The 25315-nt window shown below is 49.4% G+C and overlaps 1 protein-coding gene across 1 annotated transcript in view; it reads right to left on the bottom strand.

The window, feature by feature from the left end:
- The window catches only part of ITPR2 (inositol 1,4,5-trisphosphate receptor type 2), a 207989-nt gene extending 188950 nt beyond the window's left edge, over positions 1-19039 (bottom strand). The window contains exon 1 of the mRNA XM_072145070.1: positions 18750-19039. Within this exon, the coding sequence (XP_072001171.1) occupies positions 18750-18841 (92 nt within the window). The 5' untranslated portion in view covers positions 18842-19039. The remainder of the gene's footprint in view (positions 1-18749) is intronic.
- Between the last annotated feature and the right edge of the window lie 6276 nt (positions 19040-25315).

Here is a 25315-nt window from a genome sequence, read left to right as displayed (position 1 = left end):
TGTACATAGGGGGCAGTATTATAGTAGTTATATTCTTGTACATAGGGGGCAGTATTATAGTAGTTATATTCCTGTACATAGGGGGCAGTATTATAGCAGTTATATTCTTGTACATAGGGGGCAGTATTATAGTAGTTATATCCCTGTACATAGGAGGCAGTATTATAGTAGTTATATTCCTGTACATAGAGGGCAGTATTATAGTAGTTATATTCCTGTACATAGGGGCAGTATTATAGTAGTCATATTCTTGTACATAGGGGGCAGTATTATAGTAGTTATATTCCTGTACATAGGGGGCAGTATTATAGTAGTTATATTCTTGTACATAGGGGGCAGTATTATAGTAGTTATATTCTTGTACATAGGGGGCAGTATTATAGTAGTTATATTCTTGTACATGGGGGCAGTATTATAGTAGTTATATTCCTGTACATAGGGGGCAGTATTATAGTAGTTATATTCTTGTACATAGGGGGCAGTATTATAGTAGTTATATTCTTGTACATAGGGGGCAGTATTATAGTAGTTATATTCTTGTACATAGGAGGCAGTATTATAGTAGTTATATTCCTGTACATAGGGGGCAGTATTATAGTAGTTATATTCCTGTACATAGGGGGCAGTATTATAGTAGTTATATTCCTGTACATAGGGGGCAGTATTATAGTAGTTATATTCCTGTACATAGGGGGCAGTATTATAGTAGTTATATTCCTGTACATAGGGGGCAGTATTATAGTAGTTATATTCCTGTACATAGGGGGCAGTATTATAGTAGTTATATTCTTGTACATAGGGGGCAGTATTATAGTAGTTATATCCCTGTACATAGGGGGCAGTATTATAGTAGTTATATTCCTGTACATAGGGGCAGTATTATAGTAGTTATATTCTTGTACATAGGGGGCAGTATTATAGTAGTTATATTCCTGTACATAGGAGCAGTATTATAGTAGTTATATTCTTGTACATAGGGGGCAGTATTATAGTAGTTATATTCCTGTACATAGAGGGCAGTATTATAGTAGTTATATTCCTGTACATAGGGGCAGTATTATAGTAGTTATATTCTTGTACATAGGGGGCAGTATTATAGTAGTTATATTCCTGTACATAGGGGGCAGTATTATAGCAGGTATATTCTTGTACATAGGGGGCAGTATTATAGTAGTTATATTCTTGTACATAGGGGGCAGTATTATAGTAGTTATATTCTTGTACATAGGGGGCAGTATTATAGTAGTTATATTCCTGTACATAGAGGGCAGTATTATAGCAGGTATATTCTTGTGCAGTGCGTCCTGTAGATCTATGGGAAGTTAAGTGTCCGCTTCTCTCCCGTCATAACAGTTTATAATAAGGACTGAAGTGTTTATATCAGTGAAGTTGTCGGTAATTCTGGATATTATCAGAGTTGAGCTACTGGATTCTCTGCTGGACTTATCACTATAGTTGTAGTTTCCAGGATTAGACTCCGATGTGTTCCCTTTGTACATATTGTTGATAGTAGATGACTAGTTATGCGTTAGACGTAACGGATCTGGTTCGTCAGGAGACGAGCGGATCACGGTCATGTGACCTGTATTGGGCTGCAATCCACCTGAATTGCCAATCAATAGACTTTTATGGTCTCTCCTAACAAAGGCGAGGCGTCCAAACACAAGATCAACTCATAAACCGCAGTCTTATCACCAAAAAGTCGCTAAATAAATACCGTAAAACCTACAAAGTGGAAACAGAATGAGAGCCGCTACCTTACGAGGGTCATGTACGGAGCAGAAGGCAAGATCAGAAATCACTGCTGCGTTACAGTGTGTCAGGGAAGACGCTGCTGTCATCTGACCCTTCAAATCTAATTTACAGATCCACGTAAGGTCTTCTCTCGGCAGGTAGGTCTCCAGGAGCAACGCCTGACATTTACCCTGGAATCAGGGTCTACATAAGAAGCGCTTGTTTGTCCCCGGGACTCCTGCCAAGGACTGTATTAAGTTCCCGTATAAGCGCAGGCCCCATCCCTGACCAATGAGAACAGACAAAGAAATACTTATGTCAGCGTCCATTTGTTTTATAAATAAAGCTAGTTCAAATTAGTTATCAGAGCCGGTATGGAGTCACAGAGAACCTACTGTAAGCAGTTTTGTGCTGCCATACGCTGCTTCAAACTTGGAAACTGCCTTAGGAGGAGGAGAAGCTACCTACTTCCTGTCTGAAGTTAGCTAATTCCTGCCTCACTTCCGAATTTATAGACCTTCGAAGGTGAAGGCGTTGGTATCTCACATGTTCCTCAAGAAAGAGACTTGTTTTAATATGTTCCTTCACAGACCAGAGGACCATCATTTGACAACAGCCTTAGAGGAGAAGCTAGCTACTTCCTGTCTGAGGTTAGCTACTTCCTGTCTCACTTCCGAAATTGCAGGCCTTCCTTTTAAGGTTAGGCGCCAGTATCTCAAATGTTCCTCAACAAACAGACTTGTTTCCATGTGTTCCTTTACAGACCTGAGGACCATCATTTGAGAACAGCCTTAGAGGAGAAGCTAGTTACTTCCTGTCTCACTTCTAAAGTTATAGGCCTTCTTTTTAAGGTGAAGGTGCCAGTATCTCACATGTTCCTCAAGAAAGAGACTTGTTTGCATATGTTCCTTCACAGACCTGAGGACCATCATTTGAGAACATCCTTAGAGGAGAAGCTGGCTACTTCCTGTCTGAGGTTAGCTACTTCCTGTCTCACTTCCAAAGTGATAAGCCTTCCTTTTAAGGTTAGGCGCCAGTATCTCAAATGTTCCTCAACAAAGAGACTTGTTTCCATGTGTTCCTTTACAGACCTGAGGACCATAATTTGAGAACAGCCTTAGAGGAGAAGCTAGTTACTTCCTGTCTCACTTCTAAAGTTATAGGCCTTCTTTTTAAGGTGAAGGTGCCAGTATCTCACATGTTCCTCAAGAAAGAGACTTGTTTGCATATGTTCCTTCACAGACCTGAGGACCATCATTTGAGAACATCCTTAGAGGAGAAGCTGGCTACTTCCTGTCTGAGGTTAGCTACTTCCTGTCTCACTTCCAAAGTGATAAGCCTTCCTTTTAAGGTTAGGCGCCAGTATCTCAAATGTACCTCAACAAAGAGACTTGTTTCCATATGTTCCTTCACAGACCTGAGGACCATCATTTGAGAACAGCCTTAGAGGAGAAGCTAGATGCTTCCTGCCTCACTTCCGAATTTATAGGCCTTTTAAGGTGAAGGCGCCAGTATCTCACATGTTCCTCAAGAAAGAGACCTGATTCCATTTCTCCACAAAGTTGAGGACCATCATTTCCAAATAGCCTTAGAAAGCTACTTCCTGCATGATTTCTAAAAAAAAATTTTGGGAGGTTTAAGGCTTCAGTCTGTCTGACAAGTTCCTCATGAATTAGACTTAAAAAAGTTTCTGCTCAGAGAGCGGGATGAAGGACTGTTGATTGAGAATTGTCTTAGTTGGAGAAGAGGCTAGCTACTTCTGGTCTGACTTCTGAAAATTTTTAAGGTCTTTCTGACATGATCCTCATGAATGAGCCTCACTTCACTTTCACTTTTCGGCTCAGCGAGAGGAACACAGGGACTCATCTGTAAACAGCCTTGGAGGAGAAGCTAGCTACTTCCTGCCTCACTTCCGAAGGTTTTCTAAGGTCAAGGTGTCCCACGTGTTCCGCAAGTAAGATACTCGCTTCCAAATGTTTCTGTGCCTTAGAGGAGAAGCTAGCTACTTCCTGTCTGAATTTTTAAAATTTCTTTCGTGAAGGCACCAGTCTGTCTGACATGTTCCTCATGAATTAGACTCATTTCAAAAAGTTTCTGCTCAATGAGGGAGATTGGAGGACTATCATTTGACAATTGCCTTCGTTAGAGAAGAAGCAAGCTACTTCCAGTTTCAATTTTGAGGCTTATTTTGAGGTGAAGGCTTCAATCTGCCAGACATATTCGTCAAGACTAACTTCCATACATCCCTCCACAGCGAGAGGGATTGGAGGACTTCTTCGTTAGAGGAGAAGCTATCTACTTCCTGTCTGACTCCTAGAGTCATAGTAATTTTGGGGCATGTCTGTCATGTTCCTCAGGTATGAGACTCCTTTCAAAAAAAGTCTCCACTTAGTTGGAGGACTCATTTGTAAAGTTGGAGGAGAAGTTGGCTACTTCCTGTCTCCTTTCCTAAGTTGGTGGCTTTCTAGTGGAGCCTCAAGGAGGACACTCATTTCCATACGTTGCTGCACCGTAACGGGGAGTAGAGCTGAGAACTATCATTTCAGATTACCTTAGAGAAGCTAGCTACTTCCTGACTGAAGTTTTTTGAGGTGAAGGCACCGTTCAGCCCGACATATTCCTTGTAAATAAGGCTGCCTTCAATAGGTTTCTACAGAGGATGCCCATCTGAAATAAGCCTTAGATGGCGGATAAGTGAGCTACTTCCTCTCTCCCTCTGAAGTGAATTCTTCTGGGTGAAGTAGTAGATCTGAAATATTCCACATGAGAGAACCACCTCAGTATGTTTCTCCACAAGGTCAGAGAGATGGATGAATATGGTCTTCATAGGTGAAGAAGGTAGCTACTTCCTGTCTCATCTCCTGCACTGAAGCTGTACGCTTTAGTAATATACAAGAGAGGGAGGGAAGTTCTTCCGTCTCTGACGGACTCACACAAGAGAAAAGGAAGACGTTAGAGAATGAGTGACCAGTTAACGGTAAACTTGACTCTTCGAAATTCAATATGGCCGACAATATTCTTCAGCAGACAGCTACTTCCTGTCTCATCTCCTGCACTGACGTGATAGGCTTTACTAATAGACAATAGAGGGAGGGACGTTCTTCTATCTCTGATGGACTCTCACACAGATTATCAGGAAGACCTTGGAGAATGAGTGACCAGGTGACCGTATTCGTGACGCTTCAAAATTCAAAATGGCCGACAATATTCTCCAGCAGACAGCTACTTCCTGTCTCATCTCCTGCAGTGACGTGATAGGCTTTACTTATAGACAATAGAGGGAGGGACGTTCTTCTATCTCTGATGGACTCTCACACAGATTATCAGGAAGACCTTGGAGAATGAGTGACCAGGTGACCGTATTCGTGACGCTTCAAAATTCAAAATGGCCGACAATATTCTCCAGCAGACAGCTACTTCCTGTCTCAGATTCTAAAGTTGAAGAGGATCACCGTAGATAGGGAAAGTAAGTGTTTGCAGTTGGGACCAAGTAACTTCCCCAAAAATTCTCCAATGTTGTTCTTTACTTATTCGTCCACAGCAAATGTTGCATAAGAAGAGTAAAGATTTGTAAGCGCAGGCACCAGTCAGCATGGAGTAGAGTATATACACGCCATATACAGCAGCAGCGCAGAGTATATACACATGTCCTAAACAGCAGCAGCGCTCTACTGCCGGATCCTCACATGGATGCAGAATGTGAGGCGATTGTTATCTATGCAATTTTCTAACAAATACGTGAAAGTTCACCCGATACGAAAACTTTGTGCTGTACATAGAGAGTCTCCCACCATCTTATCACCGACACAAAGGTCACTTGTCACCGGCGTTATGCAAACACGGCACGGAAGAGTCTAATGAAATGTCCGCGTATGGAGGGGGGAATCACACGAAAAATATGTAATAGCAGCAAAATCAATGTATCTGAGAAGCAAAATCATAAAAATTTAATTAAAAATATAAATACATTTTGAAATAATTCAATTAAAAAATGTGAACAACCTAGAGGAGAGGAGGTTCTACCATTACCATAGACAGGGGGCATCCTCTACACCTAGAGGAGAGGAGGTTCTACCATCACCATAGACAGGGGGCATCCTCTACACCTAGAGGAGAGGAGGTTCTACCATCACCATAGACAGGGGGCATCCTCTACACCTAGAGGAGAGGAGGTTCTACCATCACCATAGACAGGGGGCATCCTCTACACCTAGAGGAGAGGAGGTTCTACCATCACCATAGACAGGGGGCATCCTCTACACCTAGAGGATAGGACGTTCTACCAGCACCATAGACAGGGGGCATCCTCTACACCTAGAGGAGAGGAGATTCTACCATCACCATAGACAGGGGGCATCCTCTACACCTAGAGGAGAGGAGGATCTACCATCACCATAGACAGGAGGCATCCTCTACACCTAGAGGAGAGGAGATTCTACCATCACCATAGACAGGGGGCATCCACTACACCTAGAGGAGAGGAGGTTCTACTATCACCATAGACAGGGGGTATCCTCTACACCTAGAGGAGAGGAGGTTCTACCATCACCATAGACAGGGGGCATCCTCTACACCTAGAGGAGAGGAGGTTCTACCATCACCATAGACAGGGGGCACCCTCTACACCTAGAGGAGAGGTGGTCCTACCATCACCATAGACAGGAGGCATCCTCTACACCTAGAGGAGAGGAGGTTCTACCATCACCATAGACAGGGGGCACCCTCTACACCTAGAGGAGAGGGGGTTCTACCATCACCATAGACAGGGAGCATCATCTACACCTAGTGGAGAGGAGGATCTACCATCACCATAGACAGGGGACATCCTCTACACCTAGAGGAGAGGAGGTTCTACCATCACCATAGACAGGGGGCATCCTCTACACCTAGAGGAGAGGAGGTTCTACCATCACCATAGACAGGGGACATCCTCTACACCTAGAGGAGAGGAGGTTCTACCATTACCATAGACAGGGGCATCCTCTACACCTAGAGGAGAGGAGGTTCTACCATCACCATAGACAGGGTCATCCTCTACACCTAGAGGAGAGGAGGTTCTACCATCACCATAGACAGGGGGCATCCTCTACACCTAGAGGAGAGGAGGTTCTACCATCTCCATAGACAGGGGGCATCCTCTACACCTAGAGGAGAGGAGGTTCTACCATCACCATAGACAGGGCGCATTCTCTACACCTAGAGGAGAGGAGGTTCTACCATCACCATAGACAGGGGGCATCCTCTACACCTAGAGGAGAGGAGGTTCTACCATCACCATAGACAGGGGGCATCCTCTACACCTAGAGGAGAGGAGGTTCTACCATCACCATAGACAGGGGGCATCCTCTACACCTAGAGGACAGGAGGTTCTACCATTACCATAGACAGGAGGCATCCTCTACACCTAGAGGAGAGGCGACTCTACCTTTACCATAGACAGGAGGCATCCTCTACACCTAGAGGAGAGGAGGTTCTACCATCACCATAGACAGGAGACATCCTCTACGCCTAGAGGAGAGGAGGTTCTACCATCACCATAGACAGGGGCCATCCTCTAAAGCTAGAGGAGAGGAGGTTCTACCATCACCATAGACAGGGGGCATCCTCTACACCTAGAGGAGAGGAGGTTCTACCATCACCATAGACAGGGGGCATCCTCTACACCTAGAGGAGAGGAGGTTCTTCCATGACCATAGACAGGGGACATCCTCTACACCTAGAGGAGAGGTGGTTCTACTATCACCATAGACAGGGGGCATCCTCTACACCTAGAGGAGAGGAGGTTCTACCATCACCATAGACAGGGGGCATCCTCTACACCTAGAGCAGAGGAGGTTCTACCATCACCATAGACAGGGGCATCCTCTACACCTAGAGGAGAGGAGGATCTACCATCACCATAGACAGGAGGCATCCTCTACACCTAGAGGAGAGGCGGTTCTACCAACACCATAGACAGGGGGCATCCTCTACACCTAGAGGAGAGGAGGTTCTACCATCACCATAGATAGGGGGCATCCTCTACACCTAGAGGAGAGGAGGTTCTACCATCACCATAGACAGGGGGCATCCTCTACACCTAGAGGAGAGGAGATTCTACCATCACCATAGACAGGGGGCATCCTCTACACCTAGAGGAGAGGAGGTTCTACCATCACCATAGACAGGGGGCATCCTCTACACCTAGAGGCGAGGAGGTTCTACCATCACCATAGACAGGGGGTATCCTCTACACCTAGAGCAGAGGAGGTTCTACCATCACCATAGACAGGGGCATCCTCTACACCTAGAGGAGAGGAGGATCTACCATCACCATAGACAGGGGACATCCTCTACGCCTAGAGGAGAGGAGGTTCTACCATCACCATAGACAGGAGGCATCCTCTACACCTAGAGCAGAGGAGGTTCTACCATCACCATAGACAGGGGCATCCTCTACACCTAGAGGAGAGGAGAATCTACCATCACCATAGACAGGGGACATCCTCTACGCCTAGAGGAGAGGAGGTTCTACCATCACCATAGACAGGGGGCATCCTCTACACCTAGAGGTGAGGAGGTTCTACCATCACCATAGACAGGGGGAATCCTCTACACCTAGAGGAGAGGACGTTCTACCATCACCTGAGACAGGAGGCATCCTCTACACCTAGAGGAGAGGAGGATCTACCATCACCATAGACAGGGGGCATCCTCTACACCTAGAGGAGAGGGGGTTCTATCATCACCATAGACAGTGGGCTTCCTCTACACCTAGAGGAGAGGCGGCTCTACCATCACCATAGACAGGGGGCATCCTCTACACCTAGAGGAGAGGAGGTTCTACCATCACCATAGACAGGGGGCATCCTCTACACCTAGAGGAGAGGAGGTTCTACCATCACCATAGACAGGGGGCATCCTCTACACCTAGAGGAGAGGAGGTTCTACCATCACCATAGACAGGGGGCATCCTCTACACCTAGAGGAGAGGAGGTTCTACCATCACCATAGACAGGGGCATCCTCTACACCTAGAGGAGAGGAGGTTCTACCATCACCATAGACAGGGGCATCCTCTACACCTAGAGGAGAGGAGGTTCTACCATCACCATAGACAGGAGGCATCCTCTACACCTAGAGGAGAGGTGGTTCTACCATCACCATAGACAGGGGGCATCCTCTACACCTAGAGGAGAGGAGAGTCTACCATCACCATAGACAGGGGGCATCCTCTACACCTAGAGGAGAGGAGGTTCTACCATCACCATAGACAGGGGCATCCTCTACACCTAGAGGAGAGGAGGTTCTACCATCACCATAGACAGGGGGCATCCTCTACACCTAGAGGAGAGGAGGTTCTACCATCACCATAGACAGGGGGCATCCTCTACACCTAGAGGAGAGGAGGTTCTACCATCACCATAGACAGGGGGCATCCTCTACACCTAGAGGAGAGGAGGTTCTACCATCACCATAGACAGGGGACATCCTCTACACCTAGAGGAGAGGAGGTTCCACCATTGCTATAGATACTCATGAAATGATATAAAAGCGGCATAAAAAACGTATTTCAGAAGGTAATATACATAAATACACGTATATATAGTGTGTGTGTAAAAATCAGAAAAAATTATTTTTACAAAGAAGAGCCAAAAAGTGGGGGAGGGTATCATGAAATATATGTACAGTCACCGGAATTCAACAAACATGCCAGGGGGGACAGGGCAGTCAAATATTACTAAAATTTGCAGAACCTCCAACAAATTCATGTAACTGAGAAGGGTAAATTATAACAAATACACAAAAACAGCCAAAAGTGAACAAAAAAATTGTTTAAAAGTGTGAGGTGGGTTACATGAAAATAAAAGCTTTATAATCTCTGGTGGAAGAAGAGCCAATCAATTATTTGCCCCTGAGGTGATTTCTACCTCAGACTCTGTCAGGACTAGGCCCAAGCCCGGCCTGTACAACCAGTACCACACAGCTCTGCACTACTGCTATACTTACCTCAGGTTCCCTACCAACCAGTAGTCACCATGGTGGTCACAAGCTTTGCCTGGTTCAGATTTTAGGGAGTCACATGTGCCCCAATAATAGAACGTGTAAAATATGTCGCCCATTATATGCGAATTAGATGAAACATACACAAATCTGAGGTAACTATGGTAACCATGATAAACTTCGAGGATTTTTTCATTTTGACGACTCCACACCTGTGAGCTCTTGGAATGTGTGCACATAATTTGCCATAATCCGGCGGGGGGTGCTCATGCGGAGGTTGTGTACGCGGCAGCGCTCGCCGGTGGAATGTCATAAATACCTGTAATCCCCTCTGACCACTTGAGAAATACGGGGGAAAATCTCCCAGAAATATAAAAATAATTGTATGAGTGACAACCGATGCGGACGGCGGGAAAAGCGCCAGAAGGTTTGTCAGAGGCATCAAGAATCAGAAACCATCTACCTGATACAGTGCCGAGACGACAAAACCTGACAACGCTCATCCCCCGAGGACAAAACTCGGCACAACGCTCCTCCCCCGATGACAAAACTCGGCACAACGCTCCTCCCCCGATGACAAAACCCGACACAACGCTCCTCCCCCCACAACAAAACCCGACACAATGCTCCTCCCCCAACAACAAAACCCGACACAATGCTCCTCCCCCAACAACAAAACCCGACACAATGCTCCTCCCCCGACAACAAAACCTGACAACACTCCTTCCCAACGACAAAAACTAACACAATGCTCCTCCCCTGACGCCAAAACCTGATACAAAGTTCCTCCCCCGACGCCAAAACCCAACACAACGCTCCTCCCCCCACGACAAAACCCGACACAACGCTCCTCCCCCCACGACAAAACCCAACACAACGCTCCTCCCCCCACGACAAAACCCCACACAACGCTCCTCCCCCAACGACAAAACTTGACACAATGCTCCTCCTGCAATGACAAAAACTGACACAACGCTCCTCCCCCAACAACAAAAACTTGCACGGCGCTCCTCCCTTGAAGACAGGACCTGCCACAGAGCCCTTCACAACAAGAAGATACTAATCAGACTGGTCAGTCGTGGGTGTAGACCTCCGGGGGCCATGTCCACCACTAGTGACAATCAGGACCGGACACGTCCATAACCAGGAAGATCCTCCATGTAACTGCAGCTAATGGGGCTTAAAGGGGTGGTCACCTCATGGCTGGGGGGAAGTGCATGGTCTATAGTGAGGAGACTGCTCACAGCAGGAGGGCTGGTGCTATGTGCAGGTCCTGGCAAAGGTGAAATTATTACCTAACAAACTCAATTCCCTGAGGGCAGAGGAGCGGACATGGCTGTACAGGAGTATACAGGGGGGCGGGTGTATACAGTGTACAGTATATAGAATACATGCCCAGAGGTACACAGCACAGCACACAGCAGGGTGAGGAGTATACAGGGGGGCGGGTGTATACAGTGTACAGTATATAGAATACATGCTCAGAGCTATACAGCACAGCACACAGCAGGGTGAGGAGTATACAGGGGGCGAGTGTATACAGTGTGTACAGTATATAGAATACATGCTCAGAGGTACACAGCACAGTAAACAGCAGGGTGAGGAGTATACAGGGGGCGGGTGTATACAGCGTACAGTATATAGAATACATGCTCAGAGCTATACAGCACAGTACACAGCAGGGTGAGGAGTATACAGGGGGCAGGTGTATACAGTGTACAGTATATAGAATACATGCCCAGAGGTACACAGCACAGTACACAGCAGGGTGAGGAGTATACAGGGGGCAGGTGTATACAGTGTTCAGTATATAGAATACATGCTCAGAGGTACACAGCACAGTAAACAGCAGGGTGAGGAGTATACAGGGGGCGAGTGTATACAGTGTGTACAGTATATAGAATACATGCTCAGAGGTACACAGCACAGTAAACAGCAGGGTGAGGAGTATACAGGGGGCGGGTGTATACAGCGTACAGTATATAGAATACATGCTCAGAGCTATACAGCACAGTACACAGCAGGGTGAGGAGTATACAGGGGGCAGGTGTATACAGTGTACAGTATATAGAATACATGCCCAGAGGTACACAGCACAGTACACAGCAGGGTGAGGAGTATACAGGGGGCAGGTGTATACAGTGTTCAGTATATAGAATACATGCTCAGAGGTACACAGCACAGCACACAGCAGGGAGAGGAGTATACAGGGGGCGGGTGTATACAGTGTACAGTATATAGAATACATGCTCAGAGCTATACAGCACAGTACACAGCAGGGAGAGGAGTATACAGCACAGTACACAGCAGGGTGAGGAGTATACAGGGGGCGGGTGTATACAGTGTGTACAGTATATAGAATACATGACCAGAGCTATACAGCACAGCACACAGCAAGGAGAGGGGTATACAGCACAGTACACAGCAGGGAGAGGAGTATACAGGGGGCGGGTGTATACAGTGTGTACAGTATATAGAATACATGCTCAGAGGTACACAGCACAGCACACAGCAGGGTGAGGAGTATACAGGGGGCGAGTGTATACAGTGTGTATGGTATATAGAATACATCCTCAGAGGTACACAGCACAGTACACAGCAGGGTGAGGATTATACAGGGGGCGGGTGTATACAGTGTGTATGGTATATAGAATACAACCTCAGAGGTACACAGCACAGTACACAGCAGGGTGAGGAGTATACAGGGGGCGGGTGTATACAGCGTACAGTATATAGAATACATCCTCAGAGCTATACAGCACAGCACACAGCAGGGTGAGGAGTATACAGGGGGCGAGTGTATACAGTGTGTATGGTATATAGAATACATCCTCAGAGGTACACAGCACAGTACACAGCAGGGTGAGGATTATACAGGGGGCGGGTGTATACAGTGTGTATGGTATATAGAATACAACCTCAGAGGTACACAGCACAGTACACAGCAGGGTGAGGATTATACAGGGGGCGGGTGTATACAGCGTACAGTATATAGAATACATCCTCAGAGCTATACAGCACAGCACACAGCAGGGAGAGGAGTATACAGGGGGTGGGTGTATACAGTGTGTACAGTATATAGAATACATCCTCAGAGCTATACAGCACAGTACACAGCAGGGTGAGGAGTATACAGGGGGCGGGTGTATACAGTGTGTACAGTATATAGAATACATGCTCAGAGCTATACAGCACAGTACACAGCAGGGAGAGGAGTATACAGGGGCGGGTGTATACAGTGTGTACAGTATATAGAATACATGCTCAGAGGTATACAGCACAGCACACAGCAGGGAGAGGAGTATACAGGGGGCGAGTGTATACAGTGTGTACAGTATATAGAATACATGCTCAGAGGTATACAGCACAGTACACAGCAGGGAGAGGAGTATACAGGGGGCGGGTGTATACAGTGTACAGTATATAGAATACATGCTCAGAGGTATACAGCACAGCACACAGCAGGGAGAGGAGTATACAGGGGGCGGGTGTATACAGTGTGTACAGTATATAGAATACATGCTCAGAGGTATACAGCACAGCACACAGCAGGGAGAGGAGTATACAGGGGGCGGGTGTATACAGTGTGTACAGTATATAGAATACATGCTCAGAGCTATACAGCACAGTACACAGCAGGGAGAGGAGTATACAGGGGGCGGGTGTATACAGTGTACAGTATATAGAATACATGCTCAGAGGTATACAGCACAGCACACAGCAGGGAGAGGAGTATACAGGGGGCGGGTGTATACAGTGTGTACAGTATATAGAATACATGCTCAGAGGTATACAGCACAGCACACAGCAGGGAGAGGAGTATACAGGGGGCGGGTGTATACAGTGTACAGTATATAGAATACATGCTCAGAGGTACACAGCACAGTACACAGCAGGGAGAGGAGTATACAGGGGGCGGGTGTATACAGTGTACAGTATATAGAATACATGCTCAGAGGTATACAGCACAGCACACAGCAGGGAGAGGAGTATACAGGGGGCGGGTGTATACAGTGTGTACAGTATATAGAATACATGCTCAGAGGTATACAGCACAGCACACAGCAGGGAGAGGAGTATACAGGGGGCGGGTGTATACAGTGTATACAGTATATAGAATACATGCTCAGAGGTATACAGCACAGTACACAGCAGGGAGAGGAGTATACAGCACAGTACACAGCAGGGTGAGGAGTATACAGGGGGCGGGTGTATACAGTGTGTATGGTATATAGAATACATGCTCAGAGCTATACAGCACAGTACACAGCAGAGTGAGGAGTATACAGGGGGCAAGTGTATACAGTGTGTATGGTATATAGAATACATGCCCAGAGGTACACAGCACAGTACACAGCAGGGAGAGGGGTACACAACACAGTACACAGCAGGGAGAGGGGAGCACAGCACAGTACACAGCAGGGAGAGGGGTACACAGCACAGTACACAGCAGGGAGAGGGGTACACAGCACAGTACACAGCAGGGAGAGGGGTGCACAGCACAGTACACAGCAGGGTGAGGGGTGCACAGCACAGTACACAGCAGGGTGAGGGGTGCACAGCACAGTACACAGCAGGGAGAGGGGTGCACAGCACAGTACACAGCAGGGAGAGGGGTGCACAGCACAGTACACAGCAGGGAGAGGGGTACACAGCACAGTACACAGCAGGGAGAGGGGTACACAGCATAGTACACAGCAGGGAGAGGGGTATACAGCACAGTACACAGCAGGGAGTCGGGTATACAGCAAAGTACACAGCAGGGAGACGGGAGCACAGCACAGTACACAGCAGGGTGAGGAGTATACAGCACAGTACACAGCAGGGAGAGGGGTACACAGCACAGTCCACAGCAGGGAGAGGGGTAAACAGCACAGTACACAGCAGGGTGAGGGGTATACAGCACAGTACACAGCAGGGTGAGGGGTACACAGCACAGTACACAGCAGGGAGAGGGGTAAACAGCACAGTACACAGCAGGGAGAGGGGTAAACAGCACAGTACACAGCAGGGAGAGGGGTAAACAGCACAGTACACAGCAGGGAGTAGGGTATACAGCACAGTACACAGCAGGGAGAGGGGTGCACAGCACAGTACACAGCAGGGAGAGGGGTACACAGCACAGTACACAGCAGGGAGAGGGGTACACAGCACAGTACACAGCAGGGAGAGGGGAGCACAGCACAGTACACAGCAGGGAGAGGGGTAAACAGCACAGTACACAGCAGGGCGAGGGGTGCACAGCACAGTACACAGCAGGGAGAGGGGTATACAGCACAGTACACAGCAGGGTAAGGGGTACACAGCACAGTACACAGCAGGGAGTAGGGTATACAGCACAGTACACAGCAGGGAGAGGGGTACACAGCACAGTCCACAGCAGGGTGAGGGGTGCACAGCACAGTACACAGCAGGGAGAGGGCTATACAGCATAGTACACAGCAGGGAGAGGGGTATACAGCATAGTACACAGCAGGGAGAGGGGTACACAGCACAGTACACAGCAGGGAGTAGGGTATACAGCACAGTACACAGCAGGGAGAGGGGTGCACAGCACAGTACACAGCAGGGAGAGGGGTACACAGCACAGTACACAGCAGGGAGTAGGGTATACAGCACAGTACACAGCAGGGTGAGGGGTACACAGCACAGTACACAGCAGGGTGAGGGGTACACAGCACAGTACACAGCAGGGAGAGGGGTACACAGCACAGTACACAGCAGGGAGAGGGGAGCACAGCACAGTACACAGCAGGGTGAGGGGTGCACAGCACAGTACACAGCAGGGAGAGGGGTGCACAGCACAGTACACAGCAGGGTGAGGGGTATACAGCACAGTACACAGCAGGGAGAGGGGTACACAGCACAGTCCACAGCAGGGAGAGGGGTAAACAGCACAGTACACAGCAGGGCGAGGGGTGCACAGCACAGTACACAGCAGGGAGAGGGGTACACAGCACAGTACACAGCAGGGTGAGGGGTGCACAGCACAGTACACAGCAGGGAGAGGGGTATACAGCATAGTACACAGCAGGGAGAGGGGTATACAGCATAGTACACAGCAGGGTAAGGGGTACACAGCACAGTACACAGCAGGGAGTAGGGTATACAGCACAGTACACAGCAGGGAGAGGGGTACACAGCACAGTCCACAGCAGGGTGAGGGGTGCACAGCACAGTACACAGCAGGGAGAGGGGTATACAGCATAGTACACAGCAGGGAGAGGGGTATACAGCATAGTACACAGCAGGGAGAGGGGTATACAGCACAGTACACAGCAGGGTGAGGGGTACACAGCACAGTACACAGCAGGGTGAGGGGTACACAGCACAGTACACAGCAGGGAGACGGGAGCACAGCACAGTACACAGCAGGGAGACGGGAGCACAGCACAGTACACAGCAGGGTGAGGAGTATACAGCACAGTACACAGCAGGGAGAGGGGTGCACAGCACAGTACACAGCAGGGAGAGGGGTACACAGCACAGTCCACAGCAGGGAGAGGGGTAAACAGCACAGTACACAGCAGGGTGAGGGGTGCACAGCACAGTACACAGCAGGGAGAGGGGTACACAGCACAGTACACAGCAGGGTGAGGGGTGCACAGCACAGTACACAGCAGGGTGAGGGGTACACAGCACAGTACACAGCAGGGTGAGGGGTGCACAGCACAGTACACAGCAGGGTGAGGGGTGCACAGCACAGTACACAGCAGGGAGAGGGGTACACAGCACAGTACACAGCAGGGAGAGGGGTAAACAGCACAGTACACAGCAGGGTGAGGGGTACACAGAACAGTACACAGCAGGGTGAGGGGTATACAGGGGGCGGGTGTATACAGTGTGTACAGTATATAGAATATATGCTCAGAGGTATACAGCACAGTACACAGCAGGGAGAGGGGTGCACAGCACAGTACACAGCAGGGTGAGGGGTACACAGCACAGTACACAGCAGGGTGAGGGGTACACAGCACAGTACACAGCAGGGTGAGGGTTACACAGCACAGTACACAGCAGGGAGAGGGGTGCACAGCACAGTACACAGCAGGGTGAGGGGTGCACAGCACAGTACACAGCACAGTACACAGCAGGGTGAGGGGTGCACAGCACAGCACACAGCAGGGTGAGGGGTGCACAGCACAGTACACAGCAGGGTGAGGGGTGCACAGCACAGTACACAGCAGGGTGAGGGGTGCACAGCACAGTACACAGCAGGGTGAGGGGTGCACAGCACAGCACACAGCAGGGTGAGGGGTGCTCAGCACAGCACACAGCAGGGTGAGGGGTGCACAGCACAGTACACAGCAGGGTGAGGGGTGCACAGCACAGTACACAGCAGGGTGAGGGGTGCACAGCACAGTACACAGCAGGGTGAGGGGTATACAGCACAGTACACAGCAGGGTGAGGGGTGCACAGCACAGTACACAGCAGGGTGAGGGGTGCACAGCACAGTACACAGCAGGGAGAGGGGTACACAGCACAGTACACAGCAGGGAGAGGGGTACACAGCACAGTACACAGCAGGGTGAGGGGTAAACAGCACAGTACACAGCAGGGTGAGGGGTACACAGAACAGTACACAGCAGGGTGAGGGGTATACAGGGGGCGGGTGTATACAGTGTGTACAGTATATAGAATATATGCTCAGAGGTATACAGCACAGTACACAGCAGGGAGAGGGGTGCACAGCACAGTACACAGCAGGGTGAGGGGTACACAGCACAGTACACAGCAGGGTGAGGGGTACACAGCACAGTACACAGCAGGGTGAGGGGTACACAGCACAGTACACAGCAGGGTGAGGGGTACACAGCACAGTACACAGCAGGGAGAGGGGTGCACAGCACAGTACACAGCAGGGTGAGGGGTGCACAGCACAGTACACAGCAGGGTGAGAGGTGCACAGCACAGCACACAGCAGGGTGAGGGGTGCACAGCACAGTACACAGCAGGGTGAGGGGTGCACAGCACAGTACACAGCAGGGTGAGGGGTGCACAGCACAGTACACAGCAGGGTGAGGGGTGCACAGCACAGTACACAGCAGGGTGAGGGGTGCACAGCACAGCACACAGCAGGGTGAGGGGTGCACAGCACAGTACACAGCAGGGTGAGGGGTGCACAGCACAGTACACAGCAGGGTGAGGGGTGCACAGCACAGTACACAGCAGGGTGAGGGGTATACAGCACAGTACACAGCAGGGTGAGGGGTATACAGCACAGTACACAGCAGGGTGAGGGGTATACAGCACAGTACACAGCAGGGAGAGGGGTACACAACACAGTACACAGCAGGGTGAGGGGTACACAGCACAGTACACAGCAGGGTGAGGGGTGCACAGCACAGTACACAGCAGGGTGAGGGGTGCACAGCACAGTACACAGCAGGGTGAGGGGTGCACAGCACAGTACACAGCAGGGTGAGGGGTGCACAGTACACAGCAGGGTGAGGGGTGCACAGCACAGTACACAGCAGGGTGAGAGGTGCACAGCACAGTACACAGCAGGGTGAGGGGTATACAGCACAGTACACAGCAGGGTGAGGGGTGCACAGCACAGTACACAGCAGGGTGAGGGGTATACAGCACAGTACACAGCAGGGTGAGGGGTATACAGCACAGTACACAGCAGGGTGAGAGGTGCACAGCAAAGTACACAGCAGGGTGAGGGGTGCACAGCACAGTACACAGCAGGGTGAGAGGTGCACAGCAAAGTACACAGCAGGGTGAGGGGTATACAGCACAGTACACAGCAGGGTGAGGGGTGCACAGCACAGTACACAGCAGGGTGAGGGGTGCACAGCACAGTACAGTACACAGCAGGGCGAGGGGTACACAGCACAGTACGCAGCAGGGTGAGGGGTACACAGCACAGTACACAGCAGGGTGAGGGGTATATACATCCATATGAATGGGGCAGATAGTTGAGGCCTCTTTGCAGAAGTTTGGGCACTTCCTCCTTTCCGGTGCAGTGTGACAGGTTGTATCCTCCCTCCCCCGGGGCTGACACCAGAGAGCACAGGAGAGCTTACCCCAACGTGCTGATGAATCCATTCACCGACCCCTCTGCGTAGAGGGACACGATGTCCCCGATGTATAAGAAGCTGGACATCTTATCCGGCATGGCGAGTGCGTGCGGGGGCGCCCCCTACAGGCCGGGCATGTGCGGGGGCTCCGGGGTCACATGTCACCCGGGGGCAGCTGACCCGGGAGTCTCCACCACACTGATGTATCACCTGCAGGGGGCGACACTGATCCGGGTCACTGCCCGATGTCTACACCCGAGAGGAAGAACCTCAGCCCGACTCCGAGCGCTGCCACAGGGCGGAGCCAGGGGAGGCAGGCAGCCAATAGGAGGAGCGCCTGGAGGAAGAGGGCGGGGCCCGAGGACGTAGAACTAACTGATCACTCACAGGAGTCACCGAGAAGTGACACAAAGTCACCGGAGAGAGAACACCCGATGTATACAGTACTATATATACTATATACTGCCCCCCTCACTAATATATATACTGATCACTCACAGGAGTCACCGAGAAGTGACACAAAGTCACCGGAGAGAGAACACCTGATGTATACAGTACTATATATACTATATACTCACCCTATACACCTGATGTATACAGTACTATATATACTATATACTCACCCTATACACCTGATGTATACAGTACTGTATATACTATATACTGATCTTATACACCTGATGTATACAGTAATATATATACTATACACTGACCCTATACACCTGATGTATACACTGTAATATATATACACTATATACTCACCCTATACACCTGATGTATACAGTAATATATATATATATACACTATATACTCACCCTATACACCTGATGTATACACTGTAATATATATACACTATATACTCACCCTATACACCTGATGCATACAGTAAAATATATATATACACTATATACTCACCCTATACACCTGATGTATACAGTACTATATATACTATATACTGATCTTATACACCTGATGTATCCAGTACTATATATACTATATACTAACCCCCTCACTAATATATATACTGATCACTCACAGGAGTCACCGAGAAGTGACAGAGTCACCGGAGAGAGAACACCTGATGTATACAGTACTATATATACTATATACTGCCCCCCTCACTAATATATATACTGATCACTCACAGGAGTCACCGAGAAGTGACACAGAGTCACCGGAGAGAGAACACCTGATGTATACAGTACTATATATACTATATACTCACCCTATACACCTGATGTATACAGTACTATATATACTATATACTCACCCTATACACCTAATGTATACAGTACTATATATACTATATACTGCCCCCCTCACTAATATATATACTGATCACTCACAGGAGTCACCGAGAAGTCACACAGAGTCACCGGAGAGAGAACACCCGATGTATACAGTAATATATATACTATATACTCACCCTATACACCTGATGTATACAGTACTGTATATACTATATACTGATCTTATACACCTGATGTATACAGTAATATATATACTTACCCTATACACCCGATGTATACACTGTAATATATATACTCACCCTATACACCTAATGTATATACTGCACTATATACTGATCACTCACAGGAGTCACCGAGAAGTGACACAAAGTCACCGGAGAGAGAACACCCGATGTATATAGTAATATATATATATATATATACACTATGTACTCATTCTATACACCTGATGTATACAGTACTGTATATACTATATACAGATCTTATACACCTGATATATATACTGTACTATATACTGATCACTGACAGGAGTCACCGAGAAGTCACACAGAGTCACCGGAGAGAGAACACCCGATGTATACAGTACTATATATACTATATACTCACCCTATACACCTAATGTATACAGTACTGTATATACTATATACTGCCCCCCTCACTAATATATATATACTGATCACTCACAGGAGTCACCGAGAAGTCACACAAAGTCACCGGAGAGAGAACACCTGATGTATACAGTACTATATATACACTATATACTCACCCTATACACCTGATGTATACAGTACTGTATATACTATATACTCACCCTATACACCTGATGTTTACACTGTAATATACACTCAGCGGCCACTTTATTAGGTACACCATGCTAGTAACGGGTTGGACCCCCTTTTGCCTTCAGAACTGCCTCTATTCTTCGTGGCATAGATACAACAAGGTGCTGGAAGCTCCTCAGAGATTTTGCTCCATATTGACATGATGGCATCACACAGTTGCCGCAGATTTGTCGGCTGCACATCCATGATGCCAATCTCCCGTTCCACCACATCCCAAAGATGCTCTATTGGATTGAGATCTGGTGACTGTGGAGCCATTTGTGTCCAGTGACCTCATTGTCATGTTCAAGAAACCAGTCTGAGATGATTCCAGCTTTATGACATGGCGCATTATCCTGCTGAAAGTAGCCATCAGATGTTACAGGGTACATTGTGCTCATAAAGGGATGGACATGGTCAGCAACAATACTCAGGTAGGCTGTGGCGTTGTACCAAGGGGCCCAAAGACACCATGACACCACCACCACCAGCCTGAGCCGCTGATACAAGGCAGGAGGGATCCATGACACCACCACCACCAGCCTGACCCGCTGATACAAGGCAGGATGGATCCATGACACCACCACCACCAGCCTGAGCCGCTGATACAAGGCAGGATGGATCCATGACACCACCACCACCACCAGCCTGACCCGCTGATACAAGGCAGGATGGATCCATGACACCAGCACCACCAGCCTGAGCCGCTGATACAAGGCAGGATGGATCCATGACACCACCACCACCAGCCTGAGCCACTGATACAAGGCAGGATGGATCCATGACACCACCACCACCAGCCTGACCCGCTGATACAAGGCAGGATGGATCCATGACACCACCACCACCAGCCTGACCCACTGATACAAGGCAGGATGGATCCATGACACCACCACCACCAGCCTGAGCCGCTGATACAAGGCAGGATGGATCCATGACACCACCACCACCAGCCTGACCCGCTGATACAAGGCAGGATGGATCCATGACACCACCACCACCAGCCTGAGCCGCTGATACAAGGCAGGATGGATCCATGACACCAGCACCACCAGCCTGACCCGCTGATACAAGGCAGGATGGATCCATGACACCACCACCACCAGCCTGAGCCGCTGATACAAGGCAGGATGGATCCATGACACCACCACCACCAGCCTGAGCCACTGATACAAGGCAGGATGGATCCATGACACCACCACCACCAGCCTGAGCCGCTGATACAAGGCAGGATGGATCCATGACACCACCACCACCAGCCTGACCCACTGATACAAGGCAGGATGGATCCATGACACCACCACCACCAGCCTGACCCGCTGATACAAGGCAGGATGGATCCATGACACCACCACCACCAGCCTGAGCCGCTGATACAAGGCAGGATGGATCCATGACACCAGCACCACCAGCCTGACCCGCTGATACAAGGCAGGATGGATCCATGACACCACCACCACCAGCCTGAGCCGCTGATACAAGGCAGGATGGATCCATGACACCACCACCACCAGCCTGAGCCGCTGATACAAGGCAGGATGGATCCATGACACCAGCACCACCAGCCTGAGCCGCTGATACAAGGCAGGATGGATCCATGACACCACCACCACCACCAGCCTGAGCCGCTGATACAAGGCAGGATGGATCCATGACACCACCACCACCAGCCTGACCCGGTGATACAAGGCAGGATGGATCCATGACACCACCACCACCAGCCTGAGCCGCTGATACAAGGCAGGATGGATCCATGACACCAGCACCACCAGCCTGAGCCGCTGATACAAGGCAGGATGGATCCATGACACCACCACCACCACCAGCCTGAGCCGCTGATACAAGGCAGGATGGATCCATGACACCACCACCACCAGCCTGAGCCGCTGATACAAGGCAGGATGGATCCATGACACCAGCACCAGCCTGACCCGGTGATACAAGGCAGGATGGATCCATGACACCACCACCACCAGCCTGAGCCGCTGATACAAGGCAGGATGGATCCATGACACCACCACCAGCCTGAGCCGCTGATACAAGGCAGGATGGATCCATGACACCACCACCACCAGCCTGAGCCGCTGATACAAGGCAGGATGGATCCATGACACCAGCACCACCAGCCTGACCCGCTGATACAAGGCAGGATGGATCCATGACACCAGCACCACCAGCCTGAGCCGCTGATACAAGGCAGGATGGATCCATGACACCACCACCACCAGCCTGAGCCGCTGATACAAGGCAGGATGGATCCATGACACCAGCACCACCAGCCTGAGCCGCTGATACAAGGCAGGATGGATCCATGACACCAGCACCACCAGCCTGACCCGCTGATACAAGGCAGGATGGATCCATGACACCACCACCACCAGCCTGAGCCGCTGATACAAGGCAGGATGGATCCATGACACCACCACCACCAGCCTGACCCGCTGATACAAGGCAGGATGGATCCATGACACCACCACCACCAGCCTGAGCCGCTGATACAAGGCAGGATGGATCCATGACACCAGCACCACCAGCCTGAGCCGCTGATACAAGGCAGGATGGATCCATGACACCACCAGCACCAGCCTGAGCCGCTGATACAAGGCAGGATGGATCCATGACACCACCAGCACCAGCCTGACCCGCTGATACAAGGCAGGATGGATCCATGACACCACCACCACCAGCCTGAGCCGCTGATACAAGGCAGGATGGATCCATGACACCAGCACCACCAGCCTGAGCCGCTGATACAAGGCAGGATGGATCCATGCTTTCATGTTGTTGTACCAAATTCTGACCCTACCATCCGAATGTCGCAGCAGAAATCGAGACTCATCAGACCAGGCAACGTTTTTCCAATCTTCTACTGTCCAATTTCCATGAGCTTGTGCAAATTGTAGCCTCAGTTTCCTGTTCTTAGCTGAAAGGAGTGGCACCCGGTGTGGTCTTCTGCTGCTGTAGCCCATCTGCCTCAAAGTTGGACGTACTGTGCGTTCAGAGATGCTCTTCTGCCTACCTTGGTTGTAAAGGGTGGCGATTTGAGTCACTGTTGCCTTTCAGCTCGAACCAGTCTGCCCATTCTCCTCTGACCTCTGGCATCAACAAGGCATTTCCGCCCACAGAACTGCCGCTCACTGGATGTTTTTTCTTTTTCAGACCATTCTCTGTAAACCCTAGAGATGGTTGTGCGTGAAAATCCCAGTAGATCAGCAGTTTCTGAAATACTCAGACCAGCCCTTCTGGCACCAACAACCATGCCACGTTCACAGGCCACAAATCACCTTTCTTCCCCATACTGATGCTCGGGAGAACTGCAGGAGATTGTCTTGACCATGTCTACATGCCTAAATGCACTGCCGCCATGTGATTGGCTGATTAGAAATTAAGTGTTAACGAGCAGTTGGACAGGTGTACCTAATAAAGTGGCCGGTGAGTGTATAGTACTGTATACATGTATAGGGTCAGTATATACTCACCCTATACACCTGATGTATATACTGTAATATATATACTATATACCCACCCACAGCCTGATATATACTGACAACCAGACACCTGATGTGTACAGTGTAATATATATATATACTCACCCTATACATCTGATGTATACACTGTACTATATATAAGTATATATACTGACCCTACTGGGGGGGGTCTGTATTAGTTATTGGCCGGTCTGGGGGGTCTGTATTAGTTATTGGCCGGTCTGGGGGGTCTGTATAAGTTATTGGCCGGTCTGGGGGGGTCTGTATTAGTTATTGGCCGGTCTGGGGGGGTCTGTATTAGTTATTGGCCGGTCTGGGGGGTCTGTATTAGTTATTGGCCGGTCTGGGGGTCTGTATTAGTTATTGGCCGGTCTGGGGGTCTGTATTAGTTATTGGCCGGTCTGGGGGGTCTGTATTAGTTATTGGCCGGTCTGGGGGGTCTGTATTAGTTATTGGCCGGTCTGGGGGTCTGTATTAGTTATTGGCCGGTCTGGGGGGTCTGTATTAGTTATTGGCCGGTCTGGGGGGGGGCCTGTATTAGTTATTGGCCGGTCTGGGGGGGTCTGTATTAGTTATTGGCCGGTCTGGGGGGGTCTGTATTAGTTATTGGCCGGTCTGGGGGGTCTGTATTAGTTATTGGCCGGTCTGGGGGGGGTCTGTATTAGTTATTGGCCGGTCTGGGGGGTCTGTATTAGTTATTGGCCGGTCTGGGGGTCTGTATTAGTTATTGGCCGGTCTGGGGGGTCTGTATTAGTTATTGGCCGGTCTGGGGGTCTGTATTAGTTATTGGCCGGTCTGGGGGTCTGTATTAGTTATTGGCCGGTCTGGGGGTCTGTATTCGTTATTGGCCGGTCTGGGGGGTCTGTATTCGTTATTGGTCGGTCTGGGGGGTCTGTATTCGTTATTGGCCGGTCTGGGGGGTCTGTAGTAGATATGGGCCGGTCTGGGGGTCTGTATTCGTTATTGGCCGGTCTGGGGGTCTGTATTAGTTATTGGCCGGTCTGGGGGGGGGG

Source organism: Engystomops pustulosus, chromosome 4 (assembly GCF_040894005.1).
Source record: "Engystomops pustulosus chromosome 4, aEngPut4.maternal, whole genome shotgun sequence".
NCBI classification, from domain to species: domain Eukaryota; kingdom Metazoa; phylum Chordata; class Amphibia; order Anura; family Leptodactylidae; genus Engystomops; species Engystomops pustulosus.
Note: the sequence above shows the minus strand (reverse complement) of the source record. Positions and strands in the feature narration are given on the sequence as shown.